The following is a 25,606-nucleotide window of genomic DNA, read 5'->3' on the forward strand; positions in this document are numbered from 1 at the left end:
TATTCTACATTAATTTTATAATTTTCAACATGCTTGGAAGAATCAGAAAGAACATGCAAACGTAGTTATATAGTTGCTATCATTTTAGCTTTTCTCGTTTTACACGCTCTTCTTTACATGAAATATAAAAAAAACTTTAAAGTGGTAATAATATTAAAATAAAAATAAAAATAAAAATAAAAATAAAAATAAAAATTATTTGTAACACTATGTTGTTAATTCCTATTATACGTAATATTATATACATATATATATATATATATATATATATATATATTCATATTTTTTATATATTTCTATATTTTTTTTTTTTTTTTTTTTTATTCTTTCAATTTATAGAGTAGTATATTTAAAAAATCAAAGAAAAACAAATTGCCAAAACATTATGAAGAAGATGAAGACGAAGACGATTATCCACCTCCTCGTCACTCATCTTTACCAAATGAACGTAAAGGTTCCTTCCCACCTCGTCAGCCAGCTCGTTCCCATTCATCAAGTTCATCTATGTTTGCCTCAGCCAATGCAGAAAATTAAAAATATGCAATAAAATAAATCTATTAGTCAATAAAATAAAATAGGAAGAAATATATGAATACAAATGAAAATAAATATTTATTTCTTTATTATAACATCAACATTGTTATTACGATATATTATCATACTCATAATATATAAATATATATATATGTAGGATATCTATATATTACATCGTATATATATTTTGGTTTTTAAACATCATATATTCTGGAACCATATCAAAAATATTTGTTAGGATACAATGTTCTTTAGAAATTACCAAATGATGAATTACAGACCAAAAAAAATAAACTAATATATAACAAAATAAAATGAACCCTATACAGAAAAGGTTATTCTTTTTTTTTTATTATAATTTTTTATACTTAAATATTAATGTTTTCATATTTCTTTTTTTTTTATTTAACTTTTGAAGTTAATATATTTCTCTTATGTTAACAATTAAAATGTGTAATGTGAAAATATATGTATAATATGTACATTTTTTTTGTTTTGAACAGATATATATTTTTATTGATTTTGATGATTATTCCTATTTCATTTAATTTTTAATTTTTTTTACTTATATATAATTTTATATTTTGATTTCCTTATGTTTGGCATGTATATATATATATATATATATATATTTATTAAACCTATTAATTAGACACTTGTTTTTTTTTTTTTTTTAAAATGGCATATAATACTTATGTGATATTCTTTTTTTTTTTAAGCATATAAACACATTTTATTATTTTGTTGTAATTAATAATTTATATTTATATTTATGTATATATATATATATATATTAAAAAAAAAAAAAAAAAAAAAAAACTCTACTTTCTTTCAAATCAAATGATATATTATTATTCAAAAATAAATTACATATTTTATATAATCAAATAAATTCTTACCATTCATTAATAACATTGTACACTTCCACTACTACCTAAATATAAATTTAATACATATACTTTATATAATTCATTTTAATCTATAAAATGATATTGTTCTCATTCATATTTTTTATATAAGTTTTTCGAAGGACCTACTGAAACCTCTATGAAAATTTTTATTTCCTTTCCTATAACCTTTAAAATATGATACATACATTTTAATATGTTCTTTTCTAAAAATAAATATTCTTCACAATTCGATAATATTATTACATCACTTAATTTGAAAAATTAATCCTTTACATCATATAAATTAAAATGGTATTTTTTATCCTATATATTACTATCTCTATTCTTACATTTTAATTTCATAAAACCATATATATATATATATATATATATGTATATATCATTTTGATATATACAACTATTCTTAACAGATTAATGAAAAAAAAATAAAAAATAAACCTTAATCATTTTTAAAAATATATATCATAGATATGATATTATATTATAACTAAAAAATCACACATTCTTAATAACCATTCATTTTATATATAATAAATAATTTTACTTTTTAAATGAGGAATACAACTTCAAATATTGAAATAAGACAGAAATATACACAAAAAATTATATGTACACCATTTTAATTTTTTCATTTTATATATTTTTTTACCAAACATGTTTTCATCAATTTTTATTTTATATCATATACTTATATTGTCTGATTCTTATATATCTTTTAAAAGTATGCAAATCATAAAACTATTAACATTTATATCTCGATTTTATAATTTATCTTCTTAATGTTTTAAAGTTGATTATTTTGAAGGTATGTTGAATTCAACCAAAAAAAAAAAAAAAAAGAAAGAAAGGAAATGAAATATGAAATCACAAACAATTCAAATGTATTTAATCCAATATTATTATATATGGATATAAAAAAGAAGAAAAAAAAAAAAAAAAAAAAAAATTTTATTTTTACATAATAAATAATCTAACAATTATACAAATAAACAAAAAATATACAAAAAAGAATAATATTTTACAATACATATATATATATATATATATATGTTTCACTAATATTGGGGGTAAAAAAAAAAAAATAATAATAAATAACATCATATATATATGTGTGTCTAAAACATATTTTATATGAAAAAATAAAATAAGGAATATATTATTTTTCTTTTACACATAAATAAAATAAAAAAAAATAGAATAATACATATATATAAATATATATATATATTACTCACAAACGTGGATTTCCATGTAAAAAAAAAAAAAATAAAAATAAATATCCACCAACATATACATATTATATATATATATATATATGTATGTATTTCTTGGTGGTATCAAAATTATAGTGGAAAAAAAATAAAATAATCATAAAATATATAAATTTTTTTATTTATTTATTAGGTTATAAATTTACCAGGTTTCAATTTCTTCATCATATTAACTCTTATTTCCTTAACCCCAATACAACATCATCTGTGCAACTATTAAAATTATGAAACAATATGTTTTCTATAAAAACACAAAAATACATATTCTTTCATATAAAAATTGTATAACCAATTTAAAACGAAAGAAGCCAATAAAAAGTAATAATAATAAATTAAAATATACATAAACACACAAAACGTTTAAGAAATGTTTTTGTAAACAAAATTTTTATACAAAATCGTAGAGAAATAATAATACTTATAATATATATATATATATATATATATATATATATATATTTAAATATACACATTTTTAATGTGCAAAACTAAACAAATAAAAATCTATAATGCTCCTCCTCCTTCCATATATAATTAGGTACATATAAAAAAAGGTGACTTTTTCATCTCTTTTTGCGTATAACATATATATATATATATATTTATTTATTTATTTATTTATATTTATTTAATTATAGCTACATATCAATAATTCTTTATATGTATATACAAAAATGAAATTATTTTCTATTTATATTTTTTTTTTTTTAATCGTTTGCATCAATAGATGGAACATAATTTTTCTGTTCATATGTATCATTAAAATTTTTAGTAGTGTTCCAACTAAAATTCGAACTGTTAAAATTTTTATCAAATTTTTCATTTATTCCTGATGTCATTATTAATTGTTTATATTTTAATATTTCTTCTTTCATAAGCTTTATTTGAAGTGTTAAATTTTTTATTTCATTTTTATAACTTTTACAATGTATACAGTTATTCCCAAAAAAATTATAATTACCAAACAAGTTAAAATGATTCTCTGAATTATTATTAGACTCATTTATATCTGTAGAAATATTTTTCCCTCCATTATTATATGAATAATGATTTTCCAATTTAAATCCATTGATCTTATTATTATATTCATTTGCATCATCAAAATTTTCATTAATACTATTACAAGATAAAAATATATTTAAAAGATTATTTGTATAATCACACGAATCATTTATACCATTATCACTTATATTATATTCTTTAGATTTATTTTCAACCATATTGTTATTTCCTGTGCAATTAAAAAAATCCTCTTTGGTAAGACACGGACTATTAATACCTAAAGACATATTATTATTATCACTTTTAAAAATATTATTCAAACTTTCATTTATCATATTTTTCTCATTACATACATTTACGTTTCCCAATCCTGATATACTTAAATTATCTTTAAATAAAAACATACAGTTATTTTTTTTATTATAATTACTGTTCGTATTTCTCATGTTATCAAATTCATTTATTTTGTTTCCATTAATCATAGTGTTATTATATATGTTCTCATGTTTATTCATATAGTTATTATTACTGAAAAGGGCGTTATCATCAATAATGTTACTATTATGATTATTATTATTATTATTATGATTTACATTCTTGTTATCCATTGTAATGTAATCCAATATATTTTTCACATTGCTTCTTATATTCTTATTAAACATATTTTCATTCTCTTGCATAATCAATTTATTTAAATTGTTATAGTTATTTGTCTCCATAAATGCACTGCCATTATCTCCAACTTTCTCATGCATATTTCCAATTATATCATTTACAAAAATTTTATTGTCTGTACCAATATTGCTATTATTAATAAAAGATGATGTTCCAACGGCTGTAGTAAAAGCTCTTTCAATATTATTATAATTATTATTACATTTATTTTCTTTGTTTGTTAAAAGATTAAATGTTATATTATTATCATCATTTTTATTATTTTTCATATTATCCTTATCATCCAATTGTCCCTGATTCATAATCAACTGATGAATATTTGTATCATTCATATTTGTAAGTATATCATTAGAATTATTTTTACTATCCTTTTCAATATTATTTATATTGTTATTATTATTTGATATTACATTAATTCTATTATTAATGTTGTTCTTGTTCTCCTTATTGTGTACATGGCTATTAACATGATTGTTATTCATATATTTTTTGTTTCCTCTTTCATTAGTATTAGTATGATTTGTACTAATAATGGTTCCACTCATATTGCTTACTAAACCATTATTCTTTTGATTGCTTATTACTTTATTCTCTTTATTATTAATATTATTTAGAATATTATTATTATTGTTGTTGTTTTTCTTTTTGGTATCTTTTTCTTTGTTCGTATTATTTTCATTATTCTTACCTGCAACAGATATAGTACTCTTTGAATGGTTAACATCAATAATTTGATTGTTTTCTATTACATTAACATCTGTAAATTTTTTATTTATCTGTGCGTACGAACAGTTATTCTTATTATTAAATAAATTATCATTATTATTATGATTATTACTTTTTTCATTTTTTTCCGCAGTTTTGATATCACTCTTTTTATTATTTCCTGCAACGGTTTGTTGATTATTTAAGATGTCTCCACTTTTTTTAGAATTCTTACCTCCACTTTTATTATTATTATTATTATTATTGTTGTTGTTGTTATTATTATTTTGCCCAATATTATTCTTTTTATTATGTTGATTTTCATTGTTTTTAGTTTTCTGATTTTTATTCTTTTCCTTCTCTAATACATTAATATCGGTAGTGGTTACATCCTCCTCATCATCCTCTCCTGCATTTTTATTTTTTTCCTTCTTATTTATATGTTTTTCATTTGAAATTTTATTTTCCTCTTGATCTTTTTCCTTAGAATTATTTTTATTATTTTTGTTTTCTTTCTTATTATTTTTCTTCTTCTCTTGAACTTCACTTTTTATTTCATTATTATTCAAACTAACAACCTCACTAAAATTGACCCCTTTTAAATTTCTATTAATTGAATTATTTCTGGTATTATTTGAGGCATTCTTCTTATTCTTATTTTTCTTGGAGTTTCTATTATTTCCATGTTTCGTATTATTTTCATTAGATTGAATATTGTTTGAATTTGTACCTTCAGTTTTGGTTTCCTTGGAATCTTCTTTATTTAAAAAATTGTTATTATTATTATTAATAATATTATCGTCATTATTATTATTATTATTATTATTATTATTGTTGTTGTTGTTGTTGTTGTTATCCAGTATGTTATCTTCATTCTTATTATTATCATTCGTATCAAGACCACACATATTAACAATGCTCAGGTCATTATTATTTGTACCATATCTAACCGCATTACTCGATGTAGAGGATAAAAATTGGGAGAATTTCAAATTTTTACCATCTTCAACCTTTTCATTAGATATAAAAAATTCATCGTTATTATTGTTCGATTTATTTAATTCATCAAAACTTAAATGCTCTAATGTATTACAATTAGAAAAGTTCGTTAAGTTATTTATTTTATTATCATTCATATCAAAAAGGGTAGATAAATTAGTATAATTATCAAATATTGATGTGTTATTAGAATTATTTAATACATACTTTGAATTTAACATATCACAGCTGTTATTTGAATTATTCATTATATTTCCAACAATATTGTCTTTAAATGTAGTTGGTAATGTATTAAACTTTTTACACTTATTATTATTATTGTCATTTACTTCTTCAGATGTTAAAAGGTTTGGTAAATATTCGCACGTTTTATTATAATTTAAAGCTTCATCAAAATGAGAACCTGTCTGATTATTATTATTACTATTACTATTATTACCATTATTATTATTATTATTATTATTATTATTATTGTTCGTATGATATATATTTGATCTTTCATTTTCTAACATCTTTCCATTATTAGAAAAATAAGAATTCATAGAAGAAATATTAAAATTTTCATTTCCCTCCTTCCAATTATTCTTGTTCTTATTATTTTCATAATCAGTAAAACAAAATTCCACAACTTTATATGCATTATTATCAAGCATATCAAAATTCATTCCACAATCTACCATATTACTATTATAATTAAGAGTCTCATCAAAATACATATTATTCTTGTTTACAAATGTGTTGTTCATATTTGAACATTTGTCATTGTTCATGTTACTTATATCATTTAGTTCATTTACCCAACAAGAACTATTCTTATTTTTATTCTCTTCCATACCCTTTATATTTTTTTTATTATTCGATATAGATTTATTCCACGCGTTATTAAACAAACTAGTAGAACAAGGAACTGTTGAAGAGTTTAAAGATGAGCATAACATGTTATTTAAATTATGCATTTTGTTATTATTACTATTAAGGTTGCTTAAAGTATTGTTCATATTATTCATAATATTATTATTCATATTATTATTCATATTATTATTTCCATTAGTCGAACTAGACAAGTTTTGCCATGTCGTATGAAACGTTGGAACATTTTTATTTAAAAACACATTATTTTTATTAGAACCATAATTAAAATGTGGCATTCGTATCTTTAAAATACTTTCAACCTTTCTTCTTATCTCCTTATCATTCTTATTATGTTGTGTTAAAATATGGTCAATATTATTTCTCCACTTGTCCCACTTCTTTTCCCATATTGTCCAATTTATATGAGCTTCATTCTTATCATTCGAATCGTGATAAAATGCACACTTCTGAAAATAATCACAAGCACCATCTTTTGCCATCTGACAAGCTTGTGTTTTATATACAATAGGATGAAATATCTTTTCCAATTTTGTGTGGGCTAAAGGACAATAAGCATCGTCACATTTTTTCATACGTGGACAATCAACAGGTAAGTAGAAGTATTCACTCGTTTCTCTTCTATCGAATTTATTAATTTCATATGGGTATTTCTTTAATTTATTAAAAGACTTGGTTACAGGAACTCCTACACTCATTTTATTATACTTATCTCTTATATATATATATATATGTTTATATATTTTTATTTAATAGTTTATTTATATATTATTCTTTTCTTTTTTTATTATATATATGGAAGGTGAATAGGTGCCCAAAAAAATAAAATAAAAACGAAAAAAAAAAATAAATATATTCTATGTATGATTTATATATAAAATAAAAAATATAATAAAAATGGAAAAACTTAAAGACTATAACAAAATATTAAGAAATTATAAAAATCAAGTCAATATATACTATATAATAAATAAATAGAATAGATACATAAAAATATTATAAATATAGATATAGATGTATAATATAATAATAATTGTTATTTTAATATGTTGCAATTAACACTAGTACGTATGAGTAATTTATTCACATTGATCCTTTTGGTATTTTTATTATTCTTCAATATTTCGGGGTAATTTTAATTATATTTTATTTTAATATATATTTTGTTTTTTCTTATATTAATATATAATACAAAATTTAAAGATATATAATTATCCACATATATGTATTTTTTTTCCTTCTAACATATATATATATATATATATATATATATATATATTTTCCTATTCATGTATATAAAAATATAAATAATAAATTATCTACATTTATAGTAGCTTAAAAAAATAAATGTTTCTCAAAAGTACACATGTGATATTTCTTTTGTAGTTAAATATGTATATATTTTTTCTTCTTTTTATATCTAACATTCATACATTTTTACATTATATTACTTATTCTTTCTTTGCGTATTAAAAAAATATATAATTTATATATATATATATATATATATATATATATATATTATGTTATTAAAAAAAAATTTATGCTTTTTAAAACACCATCAGAATCATAGAGCAAGGGAAAAAAAATTTATAAATAAAATATTTAAATTACCTATTTTTGGAAAAAGAAAAAAATAATCATATAAATAAATACACATATATATATATATATTTATTATAATACATAATGAGCATATAATAATAAAAAAAGTTCTGAACATTTTATATATAATTCATATATAAAATTTTAATATTTTTCTTTTACACATATGTATATATATATATATATCTTCTAAATAGTCTTAATTCTAATAAATACTTTTTCTATTCCATTCAACACACAAAAATATATGAATTATATAAATACTAACATCATTTTTTTTTTTATTACATCATATTATTTCTCCATGATAAAAAAAAAATATATATGAAATATAAATGAAGGTATTAAAATAAAACTAGACTTTATATGAATACATGTAATATATTATTATTTATATAATATGAACAAGTATCAAAATAAATAATTAAAATTAATCATAAAAGAATAATAACGAAAAAAATAAAAATATATATATATAAATATTTAATTCTTTGTAATATAAATATATATGCATCTCTTAACTTATTAAATATTCACAAAATTTTAAATATAAAATGATTGATACATGTGTATACATGTATCCAAAACAATTTTTTCATATACAAAATAAGTATAAAGTATAAGAAGCTAATTTTATTATATATTAAAATAAACACACTTATCATGTACTGAATCAAAAAAAAAAAAAAAAAAAAAAAAAAAAAGAAAGAAAATACATATATATGTATAATATATATATTAATTCTTTTTACGTTGAAAAAGAGGAGTATAAAAAAAAAAAAAAATGTGTAAACTTTTATGTCTTATAAATTATTCATAAAAATACAAGGTAAATAAAAATATAAAAAACTTCATATACAAAATACAATAACCTAAACAAAATAATAAGACATATGATTACTCAATAAGCAAAAATGTAAAAAAAAAAAAAAAAAAAATTAACTAACACATAATATATATATATATATATATATATATATATTTTTCAATTTTTATATAATAAATACATCGTTCAGATATTTTTAAATATCATAATAATTTTTATGTATAAACTATTCACACTTAAATTTTTCTTGCCTTATCAACAAAGCTATAACGCTGTGGTAAATTTATCTACAATAAAACAAAATTGCTTTCTTTACTTATTTTTTATATATTAATTATTATTTAATTATTATATATATATATATATTAAATATATATTTTTTTTATCACATTTTTTTAAATTCAAAATTTGAATTCACAATAAAAAAAAATTAACTATCTCTTCAAATTAATGAAAATAATATTCTATATATTTATTATCACATAAAAAAAAAAAAAAAAAAAAAAAAAAAAAAACATACAAATTATTATACAAATATATATATATATATATATATATATATATGTATTTATTTGTTTATTCATGTGTATACGTGGAAATTTATGTGTAAACATAGATATATATATATGTGTATACATCCATATATGTGCGTATACATCAATACATAGGTGTGCATATAAATATATACGTTGATACACATATATAGATATGTATATATATATATATATATATATATGTAAATGCTTTCACTCTAGTAGGTATTATAATTATTAAATAACACATGAATAATTTTTCATCATATCCAAATAAAAATATTATAAACAAATTAAAGAAGGTTTTGTTTTATATATTCTAATAAAAAAGTGAATTCCATAAAATTAAAAAAAAAAATCACGAAAAAACATACACCATAATATGTATATATTACAAATATATGATAAAATATATATATAATATAATAAAATATTTGTTATTAAATATAAATGAAATAATATAATAAAAAATTTTATATATATAATTTATGATTACATTATATAAATATATATGAAGCATCATATATACCTTTTCAAATCACTAAATATATATATATATATATATATATATATTTAATAAAATATATTATATACACTTCAATTAAACTTTTTTTTTTTCAACTCATTGACGTTTTTAATTTTTTTTTTTTTTTTTTTTTTTTTCTTGTATACATCTAAAAAAAAGGGCTTTAGTAACATATATAAAGAAAAAAAGATCTATCTTTAACAATATCATATATATTATATATATATATATATCATAAAAAATATTAATATAAGAGATATGACTTAATGCTTCTATTTTTGAATATAATACATGTATGCCTTGTTAATATATTTCTTTGAAATTTACACAAAAATAAAAAAAAATAAATAAATAATAAATAACTCAATAATATAAAACAAATTCGTTTCAACTACAAAAAATTATTAATGGAGCTATTATATATACAGAAAAAGCTTCGTATAAAGTAATACAAAAAAAAAAAAAAAATCATATAAGTTTATATATGTTCATATGTACATATATATATATATATATATATATATATATATATACATATACAATATTGTAAGAATGTAAAACCTTTATATCGTGTGCATTATATTGATATGTGTAAAGAGCTTTATATACATATATCCAATAAAAAAAAAAAAAAAAAATTCCTTTCCTGTTCGTACACTCTTCTAGATTTGTGTCTATAAAGCATTAATCTAAAATGTGTGCCAATGAAAAAAAAAATATATATTTTTATATATATATTCTTTTTTTTTTTCTTTAAGAACAATTTATTCTATACATAAATATTGTAAAAGCGAATTAATGCTTTTCTTGTATTTTCATAGCATTTTAAATATTTCAGTACAAATGTATAAAAATTAATATATACAGAAAAAAAAAAATAATGCTATCATAAGATTAATAGTACCAAATTTATTATATATCATCAAATAAATAAAAAAAAAAAAAAAAAAAAATCACTCTTATTAAAAATATATATGTAAACAGTTCCTTTTTGTGTACATATAAACCCATCTATTCTTTGAACTGAAATGAAGTAAAACAAATAAAAAAAAAAATTATATTATATATATAGTTATTTATTCATTTTCATTATGTTTATGTTTTGATATAGGAAAAATGAAAATATTATACCAATGATTAATAACAAGTTTGTAAAAAAGCATATATTTTTTTTTTTTCAAAACCTATAGGCATTTGTTTTTTATTTTTTTTATGACACATTCTTAAAAATATATATTCCCAAGTTATATATTAAATTTATATATCTTTTACTTCTTCTATTATTCAATTTGCAACCCTTGAAAGAAAATTGTTATATATTATATAAGAAATGCATATACATTATATGTTGTTTATATATATATATTTTTTTGGGAAGGATATGTAACAATCCATACAATTAAAAATTCATGTTGTTCACATCTTTAGTTGATAAAGTAAAACAAATTTACTATATATTCTTAAAACGTTTAAAAAAAAAAAAAAAAAAAATTTAATTTTTACATTCTCCTTTTTTATTTTTGGTTATATATTTTTATATGATTTTAAAATCTTTTAAAATTAAAAAAAATAAAAATAAAATATAAACATACATATAATTATATATACATATAATTATATATTTATATATATATTTATTAAAATATTCATAAATATTCTAAAACGTTTTAAAAATAAAATATATATATATATATAATATATATATACTTTTAAAGTACGTTGAAAAATACAATTTTATAGCCTATATATATTAATATATTATTAAAGAAAATATATTAAAATATGAATAATATAAAATATCATACCAAATATTAAAACAAAAAAAACGTGTTTTATTTAAAATATAACTATTCTTATAAAATCTATAGAAATAAAAAAAATAAATAATGAAGTAATAAATAAAATATAAAATTAAAAAATTTCTACTAAATATATATAATATATATATATATACTTGTACATGATACTTTGTAAAACATGTAGGAAAATATATAAAAAAGGACAATTTCTTTTAAAATAAATTATAATATTTATAAATTTTTTATACATATATAATATTTAATATTTTATTTTGAAATTGATTTCTATAATTTAAAAGAAGGAAAAGAAGAAACATTGTCCCTTAATTATATTCAGGCAAATAATATGTAACATATTATATATAATAATATATATTTATTTATTTAATATATAAGTAAAAAAGAAATTATAATAGAAAAATATTGTTATAAACTCTATAATTCTTTTTTAATTTGTAAATATATCTTAAAATGTAATATACATATAAAGAAACAAAAATTAATATAATTTTATACAATATATTGTATTATACGATAAATAAATGTATATAATACAAAAAAAAAAAAAAAAAAAAAAAAAAAAAATCATTATATAAAATAACCTAAATGTACAATATTATATATATATATATATAATCACAATTATTAATTAGCATAATTTAAATAAAAAAAAAAAAAAAATGTCCAACAATATTGATGATTTATTTGACGTTTTTGAAGAAAATGAAATACAAGAAAGTATTTCAATAAAAGATCAAGATGAAGAAGAACAACAACAAAAAAAACATATAGAAAAAAATGACAACGATATTATAACTTCAATTAATAATAGTAAAAATGAAGAAGAAGAAGAACAACAACAACAACAAACCAAAACATATATAAATAAACAAACTAATGACATTAACAATATAGATAAATATGATATAAATAAAGATAATGTAGGAAATTATAAAAACGAAAAAGCATACAAAGATATAAATATTGAAAATTATAAAATTAATGTAGAATATTTAATTAAGAATAAAAAAGCGGAAGAAAATATAAAAAAACAAATACAAGAAGAAATTTATAGTGATATACAAAATTTTGATAAAACAAATAAAAATGTAAACAAAATAAGGAAATTATCCCATCAAGAAAATAATAATATAAATAATAATCATATTAACGAAAAAAATATTAATAATAATATTAATGGAGATAATTTAACTGGGGATCCATACCCAAACGATGATATTTCCACTCAAGAAAATAATAAAATAACAAATAAATTAATAGTAGAAGAAACCATAATTGAAAATAGTAAGACTATAAATAATGATGATGTTCTAGTATTAGAAGAATTTGGAGGAGATGTAAATTGTATTCATAAATGTGTTAGACCTCAAAGTTATGTACACAATGAAATTAAAGAACCTATAATTCCAGCAAGGACATATAAATTTGAATTAGATACTTTTCAAAAAAAATCTATAGAATGTTTAGAAAGAAATGAAAGTGTATTAGTGTCAGCTCATACCTCAGCAGGGAAAACCGTAATAGCAGAGTATGCCATTGCTTTAGGACTTCGAGATAAACAAAGAGTTATTTATACTAGTCCAATTAAAGCCTTAAGTAATCAAAAATATAGAGATCTAGGTGAAGAATTTAAAGATGTTGGGCTAATAACAGGAGATATTTCTATTAACCCTGAAGCTTCAATTATTGTTATGACAACCGAAATTTTAAGATCAATGTTATATCGTGGTTCCTCATTAACAAAAGAAGTTAAATGGGTTATATTTGATGAAATACATTATATGAGAGATAGAGATAGAGGTGTTATCTGGGAAGAAACTATTATTCTTTTACCTTTAATGGTTAGATTCATTTTTTTAAGTGCAACCATACCTAATGGTATTCAATTTGCTGAATGGGTCAGTAGTATTAAAAGTCAAGCTTGTCATATTGTTTATACAGATTATCGACCTACACCATTACAACATTATATATATCCAACATCTAGTGAAAGTGTATTTTTAATATGTGATGAAAATAAAGATTTTAAAAAAGATAACTTTATAAAAGCTGTCAATGTAATTAAAGAAAAAATGAACACATCAGAAGATAATCATCATCAACAACATATAAATAAATATACAAAAAAAATGAGAAAAACAACATATGATATAGAAAAAATTGTTCAAATGTGTCATTCTAGAAATTATACACCTTTAATTATTTTTGCATTTTCTAAAAAAGAATGTGAAGTTAATGCGACAGCTATGCATAAAATTGATTTAACCAGTGATACGGAAAAAGAAGTTATAAAAGAATTATATGCAAATGCTATACGCATATTAGCAGATGATGATAGAACACTTCCACAAGTTCAATTTATTTTACCTTTACTTTTAAGAGGTATAGGTATACATCATGGTGGATTATTACCTATAATTAAAGAAATCATAGAAATAATGTTTCAAGAATCATTATTAAAAGTCTTATTTAGTACTGAAACATTTTCTATGGGTATTAATATGCCAGCAAAAACAGTTGTATTTACATCATTAACAAAATTTGATGGATTAGAAAAAAGATTAATAACATCAGGAGAATATATTCAAATGGCAGGAAGAGCAGGAAGAAGAGGATTAGATGATAGAGGTATTGTTATTATTATGTTAGATACACCTTTACATTGGAGAGAGGCACATAAATTATTTGTTGGAGAAGCTAATAGATTAGTTAGTCAATTCCATCTAGGTTATAATATGATCTTAAATTTATTACGAATTGAAGGTATTACACCTGAATTCATGATTGAAAGATCTTTTATACAATATCAAATGAAAAAAAACCTTTCTCAAAAAATACTAGCCAAAAAAAAAGTAGAAGAACATATTAAACAAATTTTTAATCATTTAACAAATATTTATTTAGATGAAAGTAATAATGAAATTACTAAAGATGACTTACTTACAAAAATTATGTTTAATAATTATGAACAAATCAAAAATGATCAGAACTTAGATACTTCTTCAAAATTGAAAATTAAAGAAAACTCTTCCAATAATGAAGTTATCTTGAATGGAAATAATCACAAAGAAATAAAAGAAGAATTTAAAGAAGAATATACAAACTATTCAACATATAACACACAACAATATAATGAAAATATTATTAATAAAGAATTAATAAATTATAATACTATCTTTTCTTGTATATCTAATTTTTACACAATGAAACAAAAATTAATAGAAATAGGAGAAACCTATCGATCCATATTAACAATGAAAAATCATATAACCCCATATTTATCCTTAGGTAGACTATTGTATATAATTCAAGATGATTTACGTTGGGGCTGGTGCATATGTTTAGAAGGTCAAATTATTGAGCATAAGAAAGCAAATGACAATCAAAAAAATAAACACAACAACAACTACAACAATAATAATAATAATAATAAGGAAAATAATAAAAATTCTGATGATCATAATAATTTAAAACAAGTTAAGAGCGAACAAGAAACATTATTTGTTGAATGTCTTGTACCTTGTAATCATAATAGGAAAAGAAAACTCACTATAAATGATGATGACGATGATGATCATAACATTAATAACAATAATAATAACAGTAATTATTATTACGGTGAAGATAATATGAATAAAAAATATTTTGACGATAAAGAGCATGAACCAGCATTTGATAGATTAAAAGCTAGATGGAAAGTTATATCCTTTAATATTAAATGTGTTTATCAATTATCTGCTGTTGTACTAAGCATAGATAAACCATTTGATAAAAAGAATGAAGAACAAATTGAAAATATAAAAACCAAATATAATACTATGGTAACTTGTCTCAAAGGAGAAAAAAATATTCCAGTCATAAATCCTCATCAAATGGGAATAAAAAATGAAAATTTCATTTCTGTTGTAAAAAATTTAAAATTTCATGAAAATATTATAAATAAAAATAAACTATTAAATAATAAAAACTTGAATAAATATTACCAAGTGTATAGTAAATATGTAGCTTTACAGTTTGAAAAAAATGTATTAGAAACTAATATAGAAAAATGTAGATTTATTGTTCTCAAAAAGGAACTGAAAAATATGCTGGTACTTTTAGAAAGCTTAAATTATATTGAAGTATCATATAATTTAGAAAATCTTAAAGACGAAAAAGATATTAAAACTATTGAAAATTCAATAACAGAACATATAAAAAATGAACGTATCATGAATATTAAAAATGGAACATCCAAAAATAATAATGAAGAAAAGAATTATGTTGTTACTATGAAAGGACAAATAGCAAGTGCAATTTTAAGTGTAGATGAATTAGTAATATCAGAATTATTTTTTTCAAATTTTTTTAGTAAATATAATTATGATTATATATGTGCATTCTTATCATGTTTTGTATATGATGAATCCACAAGTAAAGAAATTACAATTAATGATCCAATATTAGTAGAAGGATATCAGCAAATCATAAAAACAGCAAATCATGTAGCAACTAAAATGAATGAATGTGGAATGAATATAAATCTAAAGGATTATATCGACAAATTTAAATCAGCTATTATGCCTATAGCTTTATTATGGGCACGTGGACACTCATTTGTTGAAATATTAACAGATTCGCAAATATATGAAGGGTCCATCATAAGAACTTTAAGGTAAATAAATAAATAAATATATATATATATATATATATATATAATTATTACATCATATCATCATACATTCATATATTTATATATATTTTTATTTTGTAGACGATTAGATGAACTTATAAGGCAAATGATTTGTGCATTTAGAGGTATTAATAATGATAACATGTGTGAAACATTAACATTAGCTACTAATAAATTAAGACGGGGTATACCTTTTTCCCCATCTTTATATTTATAAAATTATTTATTTTTTTAAAAGTGTAATAAATGACATTTATAGATATTCTACATATATATATATATATATATATATATTTATATTTGAATATATGTGTGACATTTATAATATTTTTATTTTTGAAAATATTGTTTTTATTATTTAATATTTTTTTAAATAAGTTTATTAATTCATATATTTACATTATGTTTCTTTACATATTATAAATAAATAACATTACCATAAATATTATAAAAAATAATAAAAAAATAAATTGAAACGATATATTATTATATAATACACCCCACATATATATTATATATATATATATAATATCATTATATTTTTTTATATTTACCCATAAATTTGTAATTTCTTTTTTTTTATTTACATTTTACAACTTACAACGTATGTAAGAAGATTGAAAATATTTATTTTTTTTCACTAATAAAAAGAAAATGAAAAAATATATATCCATCAGTAAAATATTTTCTTTTATATAAATAAATAATAATAACAATATGAATATTAAAAATAATAAATAAAACTTTAACATAAATATATAATTCAGGTAAAATTAAATTAAATTCTTATGCTTTCATATATTTTAAAAGTATAACCTTATAAAAAAAATTAATCTATGTTTTATTCGTTTTTCTCTTATTTTATAAAAAAAAAAAAAAAATACGGCAAAGGTTAATACATATATATATTATATATTTAAAATATATATCTATATATATATATATATATATATTTTTTTTTTTTTGAAGAAAATTATATATATATAAAATATATATGCCTCTTTCTATATTTATTTATTAATTTTATATTTTAAAATATATGTAAATATATATATTTTTTTTTATTCCCTTTTCTGTTAATTTTAAAAAATAATTTATATTATATAAATTTACCTTTCTTTTGAAGTATAGATCATGTAAAAAAAATAATAAATATATATTTTTTATTTTTAACATTAAACTGATTATTTTCAATTATATATATTTAAATATAAAGTTATAATAAAAAATATAATTAATAATATTGTTTGTGCATAAAATATAAGTTTCCAAAAAATAATCACGGTTATTTTTATAAAAGTAAAAAAAAAATTCTTTTTTGAATTTTAAATAATTTGTTAAAATATAAAAAAAAGAGTATACGTAATAAAATATATATATATATATATATATATATATATATTTATTTATTTATTGCATTTCTATACTGAATTAAAAAAAGAAGAAAAATGGTAGATGATATATTAAAGTGTATTCATAATGAATTTAAATATGTTCTTATAAGTTGTGATATAAATAATGAGATAAAAGAATTAACCTTTAAAGGTAGTGAAGAGAAATTTCAGAATACATTAGGTTCCTATTTTAGGAGAATAATATTTGATGAAAAAGGAAAAGATGAATTAAAAGAAAGTATAAAAGAAAAATTAAAAACAAATGATAAAAATGATGAAGATAAAGAAAAGGTAAATACTATATCTCCAGATATTATAAATAATGCAATTGAATCATCTCAAACTTATCAAATAATACCTTTAACTATACCTAATGAAAAAAATGATTTTCTGGGAATTAATTGTTATATTGATGATATAGGAAGAATAAAAAAATTACCTTACAATAGTAGAGCATCAAGAATATGTAGTACAGAAATTTATGGTGATGCATTCTTATCAAAGACATATGATAATGAAGATTTCAAAAGATGTGATTTTACAATAAGCGAATATGATGAATTTTTAAAGAATCCCCCAAAAAGTGAAAACAGGTAAATACACCAAAAATAAAAATAATTATATATTATTTTTTATGTATATGTAAAATCATATTTTATATAGCATATACTAAAAAATAAACAAACAAACAAACAAACAAACAAAATATATAAATTATATAAATATATATATAATATTTCTTTTGTCTTTTTATTTTATTTTTATTTTATTTTTTATTTATTTTTTTTTCTTTATCAATTATAATTAAAGATGGGATCAAGCACAAGCCATGCAAAATTTACTAAAACAAATGAAAGGACAAAATGATACAGGAGTAAATGACGAAGCACCCACTCAAAAAGTTAACGCATGTGAACATTGTTATAAGGTATTAAATATATATATATATATATATGTTTATATTTATATGTTTTCATATTTTTTTTTTTTTTTCCTCATCTTATATACTTTATATTTCTACTTTTTAGGAACAAAATCTAAAAAGATGCGGAAGATGCAAAAAGGTCTACTACTGCTCAGTTGAATGTCAAAAAAGTGATTACGTATTTCATAAGAGAATATGCTCATAAAAAAGATAAACAAAATTAGTATATTATAAACAATATGTTATATATATATATATATATATATATATATATTTATTTATTAATTTTTTTTTTTTAAAGGAGTATAAATACCACATTTTCCATATGATAAAATTTTTAAATGTTAAATATTACTTTGTATACACATAAGAGAAAAAAATAAGATATATACATATTTATCTAAATCTACATAACCATTTATATTATATCTTATGATATACATTTATTTTTTAATAATATTTTTAATTCCCCTCCCTTTTTATTATACCCTATATAATATGATATAAATGACTTTTTTTTTTAAAATACTTTTCGTTTAATTTGTGTTTGCAACCATATAACTTTTCATTTTTAAAATGAATATTAAATAAATAAAAATATATCCTTATTGAAAAGGAAAAATAATTCGTATCCTTTTGCTGCTCTACACATACAATTATTTTTTTTTTTTTTTATTCTATTTCATACATTTGATATTAATGCATAAAAAATATATACATATAAGTAATATTATGATCTGTAAATTATATGTGGTTTTTTCTTTATCAAATGACAATCCTATTGTTTTAAATATTAAATAATGAAAAACAAATATATAACAAAATAATTTTTTTTTTTTTTTTCTTTTATTTCAATAAAATTTACAAATACGTTACATGTACATATTTATAATATCAAGAGAAAGGTCATAAAAAAAAGGTATTATATTTACATAATTGTTGAATTATAACACATTACATATATATATATATATATATTTATATATACTTGTTTGAAAAAATGATGATAAAAAATTTTTATAAATTTTTCCTTTTATATTCCTTTTTCTTATTCATGTCATGTCTCACTAAAAAAATGTTATTTGTTAATTTTTTTAACAAAACTAATATAAACTATAATAAAAAGAAGGACATAAATGAAATGTGTATGAATAGACCAACGAATACAAACAAGGGATTTATTACAAACAAAGGATATATTACAAACAAAGAATATATATCAAATAATGCACACAAAAACATATGTACACCAAATTATGGACAAACATATTCAAATATATTAAATGATGAAGAGAAAGAAAAAATATTACAACAATATATATATACATTATCCCACTTATCTATTATAGATATAGATAAAGAGAAAGATATATCATTAAATATATCTTTATTATTAAAAGCATGTTTGGCTTCTCATAATTACATTAAAAATGTAGAAATATATACAAGTCAAATAAAAAATAAAGATATATGCTCATTTATATATGAACACAGAACAGATTTCGAGGATTTTTTGAACACTCATATTTTAAAATACATAGACTTTTTTAATAAAGACAAAATAGAAGATACACTTCAATCATATATTAAAGACAAAATTTTATATGAAAATGAATTAAATATATTCAATATAATAAAAAATAATAATATAGAATTAAGAAAAGATATATTACAAGATATATTATTTGAATGCATAAGACTTAATAAAATTATTCAATATTCTCTTGCAGTTAATAAATTAGATTTATTTTCTTATCATATCATTTTTAAAATATTTATGTATTTTAAAACAGACCAATTTTATTATCATCTATTCTTAAATAATATTCAAAAAATTAAATATTACTATTCTATAAAAAATATATCAGATGAACATAAAGAAATTATATACAAAATTGTTGACAAGTATTTGTACATTATTCATTATATGAATAATATGTATCAAAATAGAGACATGAAAAATGTATAATGTAATAATTATGTACCCTCAAAAAAATAAATTAAATTAAACAATATTTTATTAAAACAATAAATATATATATATATATATATATTCATTTATATAACATCCAATCATGTACATTACATTATTTTTTATTTTACACCTTGTGGTTTTAATTCAATAATTATATATCTTTATAATGAATTACCATACCTTTAAATACTCTTATAATTATTTTAAAAATATTTATAATAGATAAAAGTTATATTAAAAAATTATATAAAATAAATTTTCTTTTCTTTTTCTTTTTTTTAAAAACTATAAAAATAAAAATATTAAATATGACATATAGAACATATATCTTTTCAAAAAAAAAAAAAAAAAAAAAAAAAAAATTATTCTAAGAATTATAAAACATTATTATGTTGTTTATATATAATGATATAACAAAAAAAAAAAAAAAAAAAAAAAAAAAAAAAAATTGAAATATAAAGACAAAGACAAAAATTATTAGAACATATATTTTTAGGATATACATCCATTTGGATAAAATTAAACAATTAAAAATATATACATGTATATATTTATTTATTTGTATATTTTTCCTTTTGTGTATATTTTATTTCACTTATAATTAAATTTATAAATCTCCTATTCTTTTTTTTGTAATATTTGTTCTTGTATATATTCTGGAACTAAAGAATATTTGTGAAGCGTCATAGTATAATTACCTAAAAGAAAAAAATATACATATATACATTAGGCTTAATTATTTTATTTAATAAATAAAGAAGTGACTAATATTTATATCTTCATTTTTATAATACACATTTATAAAACTATTTTGATATAAACACATTATATATTCATTTTAACCTCTTCCTTTGGTTATTTTCCTCAAATCACTAACATACGATAAAACTGAAGCCATTGGTGCCCTAGCAGTTATTTCTTTTGTGAATTCATCACCTAGATTGTTAAAATAAATAAATATAAATAAATAAATACATATATATATATATATATATATATATATATTGTTCACAATTTATCATTGTCTTACTTTCATCTATGTGTTGTATCTTTCCTCGCTTCTTAACCAAATCGCTAATTACATCTCCCAAATATTCGGTAGGTACAGATACGTTTAGCTACAAAAGATAAAAGTGAATATATACATATATACATATATATATACATATATATATTTTTTTCAAATGTATAAACAAAACACATATATGTCATTTCATATATTCATATTACGTTCATTATTGGCTCCAGCAACCTTATGGACGTCTTTTTTGCTGCCTCCTTTATTGCCAATCCAGCAGCTAGCTTAAACGCATGTTCATTACTATCAACTGGATGAAATGAACCATCAACTATTCTAACCACAATATTTATTACTGGAGAATTAAAAAGAATTCCCATATTACACTGTTCCCTTATACCAGTATATATGGCATCGAAATATACAGATGGAATAGCTCCACATGTTATTTCATTTTTTATAATTATATTATTATTTACTTCTGATGTATTTATATTCATACTATTATTATCTATATCTTGTTCCATACATTTTTGCTCTTTCTTTTCTTTTTCATCAATACCATTTTGTTCTTGATCTGTTTGTTCTCCTTCTTCATCTTCTTGTTCATTATAATTATACATTGGTTCAATTTCAATATGTACATCTCCATACTGTCCTCTACCTCCTGATTGTTTAATATACTTACCTCTTGCTTTTACACTTTCCACAAATGTCTCTTTATAGGAAATTTGTGGTTTCCCATAAATTATTGGTATATTAAAATCCTTTTCAATTTTGTTAATTATAATTTGTAAATGTAATTCTCCAACTCCACTAATAAGCAAATCTTTCGTATCTTGATTTATATGATAAAAAAACGAATGATCTTCTTTTTTAATTTTAATTAATGCATTAATTAACTTTTCATATTCATTTTTATTTTTATTATATATATAATAACTTATAATAGGAGGAATATCTTTTATACGTTTCAATTCTGCTCTTAAAAATACATTACTCAACGTATCACCAATCTGAGTATCTTTCAAACCTACTAATCCTACAATATCACCTGCCTTAGCATTTTCTAATTCATATTTTTCACTTGAATGGATAAAAAATATTTTTGAAATTTTTTCACTCTTCTTTGTTCTATTATTATATATATATTCACCTCTATTTATTTGTCCTTCATATATACGTACGTAATTAATATTTCCTAAATGTTGATCATTCATAATTTTGTAAATTAATCCAACCATTTTCCTTTTATAATTTTTTATATTCGTCTCGTTCAATTCGTCTGAAATATAATCGTTGTAATTTATTTGATCATCTTTCATATTATTTTGAGAACTTTCAGATGGTATATTCTTAGATCCAGTTATATCATTTACACCTTGAACATATGTCGAACTAGAAGTATCAATTTCAGTAGTATCCTTATGTATATTTATACAATTCTTATTTAATTCATTCTCAAATACTTTATTTTCTACATTTTGTTCTTCCCCTTTATTAGTATTTTTTTTTAACATAAGTTTTTCTTTTTTTAAATGAGACTCCGAATTGGATGGAATTATTTTTTCACCTCTTCTATTTACATCATGTATATATATAATTTGCTTTTTATAATTTTTAATTGAATCAATAGGTGAAGGTAAATATTTTACAACCATATCCAATAACATTTGTACATTTTTATTTTTTAAAGCTGAACCACACATAACAACATTATATTTTTCTTCAACAACTAATTTTCTAATATAATATTCAATTTCTTGTATATTCATAGCTTTGTCATTTAAATAATTATCAAGGAAAGAGTTAAAATTTTCAGCAATCTGTTCAAATAATAAATTTTTATATTTTAAAAATAAATTATAGTGTTGTTTAGGTATATCTTCAAAAATAAAATCATGAGCATTTTTATATACAATCATTTTTTCTTTTAATATATCTATAGTACTAATGAATTTACTCATTTCAAAAACAGGAACATATAAAATTAATATCTTCTTATTTAATTTCCTTTTTATTTCTTCAATACAAGCTTCAAAATTTGCTCCTACTTTATCTAATTTATTTAGAAATATTATTCTACTAATATTATATTGATTAGCTTGTTTCCATACAGTTTCAGATTGAGATTCAACTCCTTCACTACTATCAAACACAACAACACCACCATCTAAAACTCTTAAACTTTTTTCAACCTCAGCAGTAAAATCAACATGTCCTGGAGTATCAATTATATTTATACGATAATCTTCTAAATTCTTTTCACTACCATTCCAATAACATGTAGTGACAGCCGCATTTATAGTTATTCCTTTTTCTCTTTCTATATCTAAATAATCCATTGTTGATAATCCTTCATGTACTTCTCCAATTTTTTTTATAACATTTGTATAATATAATATTCTCTCAGTTGTTGTAGTTTTTCCAGCATCTATATGTGCTATAATTCCAATATTCCGATAATTTTCTAATTCCACATTTTTTGTTGAACCATTATTTAATTTTAAACGAAATTCATTTTTAATTATATTCTTATTGGGTTTTATAATATCATTTCTTACACATCTATTTAAAATATATAATTTACCTCTACCATTTCTTTTCTCTCTTTTTACATTTCCATTAAATAAATACACATTATTATTCTTATTCCACCTATTGTGTAATGAATATGTATATTTATATAATATCAATATTACTAAACAAAATAATAATATTTTATTATTATTATATCTTTTTGATGAAAATAGCTTTATCATTTCTATTTCCTTCACATCTTTTCATCTTTTTTTTTTTTTTTTTTTTTCTAATCCCTATATGGAATTTAATAAATATATTTTTTTTAAATAGATTATTCAAAGGTTAGAAATTAAACTAAAAAAAAAAAAAAAGAAAAAAAAAAAATCCATATATATATATATATATATATATATATTTACTTATTTATAAATTTTTTTTTTTTCTAAATATTATTCCAAAATATTAGTGTTTAAAAATTCTATTTATAATTAATGATATCATTTTTGTAATATTATATTATAGGTTACAAAAAAAAAAAAAAAAAAAAAAATAGGGTATAATATATATAATACATATTATATGTATATAATATATATTATATACATATATATTTATTTATAATATATTATATATACATATATAAAATATATATTTCATCCTATTCTTTTAATAACAATAAAAAAACTAATCTAATTATTGAATATTTTTTTATATGTTAATTTAATATATAAAAAGCAATAAAATTAGATACACCAATAATGATATTATATGTTTACTATTTGTTTTTTTAGTTATATATAAAAATAATATATTTTTTACCTA

General features: G+C 19.1%; 6 protein-coding genes across 6 annotated transcripts; 4 read left to right on the plus strand and 2 right to left on the minus strand.

Moving 5' to 3' along the window:
• Positions 1–21: 21 nt before the first annotated feature.
• Positions 22–534, plus strand: PADL01_0600050 (conserved Plasmodium protein, unknown function; the record flags this gene model as incomplete). The annotated part of the gene is made up of 2 exons (XM_028680718.1): positions 22–144; positions 340–534. Coding segments are annotated over 2 exons (318 nt in total), but the record flags the coding sequence as incomplete, so codon positions are not given.
• Positions 535–3,423: 2,889 nt separating this feature from the next.
• On the minus strand, positions 3,424–7,665 carry PADL01_0600100 (conserved Plasmodium protein, unknown function; the record flags this gene model as incomplete). The annotated part of the gene is made up of 1 exon (XM_028680719.1): positions 3,424–7,665. The coding sequence occupies one exon, from the start codon at positions 7,663–7,665 to the stop codon at positions 3,424–3,426; it is 4,242 nt and encodes a 1,413-aa protein (XP_028537168.1).
• A 5,271-nt stretch (positions 7,666–12,936) lies between these two features.
• PADL01_0600200 (ATP-dependent RNA helicase, putative) lies at positions 12,937–17,166 on the plus strand (the record flags this gene model as incomplete). Its single annotated transcript, XM_028680720.1, has 2 exons — positions 12,937–16,931; positions 17,031–17,166. 2 exons carry the CDS (start codon positions 12,937–12,939, stop codon positions 17,164–17,166), a joined length of 4,131 nt encoding a protein of 1,376 aa, XP_028537169.1.
• A 1,231-nt stretch (positions 17,167–18,397) lies between these two features.
• On the plus strand, positions 18,398–19,473 carry PADL01_0600300 (MYND finger protein, putative; the record flags this gene model as incomplete). Its single annotated transcript, XM_028680721.1, has 3 exons — positions 18,398–18,936; positions 19,154–19,271; positions 19,372–19,473. The coding sequence occupies 3 exons, from the start codon at positions 18,398–18,400 to the stop codon at positions 19,471–19,473; spliced, it is 759 nt and encodes a 252-aa protein (XP_028537170.1).
• A 795-nt stretch (positions 19,474–20,268) lies between these two features.
• Positions 20,269–21,237, plus strand: PADL01_0600400 (liver merozoite formation protein, putative; the record flags this gene model as incomplete). Its single annotated transcript, XM_028680722.1, has 1 exon — positions 20,269–21,237. The coding sequence occupies one exon, from the start codon at positions 20,269–20,271 to the stop codon at positions 21,235–21,237; it is 969 nt and encodes a 322-aa protein (XP_028537171.1).
• A 624-nt stretch (positions 21,238–21,861) lies between these two features.
• On the minus strand, positions 21,862–25,023 carry PADL01_0600500 (elongation factor G; the record flags this gene model as incomplete). The annotated part of the gene is made up of 4 exons (XM_028680723.1): positions 21,862–21,941; positions 22,087–22,179; positions 22,274–22,361; positions 22,474–25,023. 4 exons carry the CDS (start codon positions 25,021–25,023, stop codon positions 21,862–21,864), a joined length of 2,811 nt encoding a protein of 936 aa, XP_028537172.1.
• Positions 25,024–25,606: the final 583 nt, after the last annotated feature.

This window comes from Plasmodium sp. gorilla clade G2 (assembly GCF_900097015.1).
Source record: "Plasmodium sp. gorilla clade G2 genome assembly, chromosome: 6".
Classification (NCBI taxonomy): domain Eukaryota; phylum Apicomplexa; class Aconoidasida; order Haemosporida; family Plasmodiidae; genus Plasmodium; species Plasmodium adleri (nom. inval.).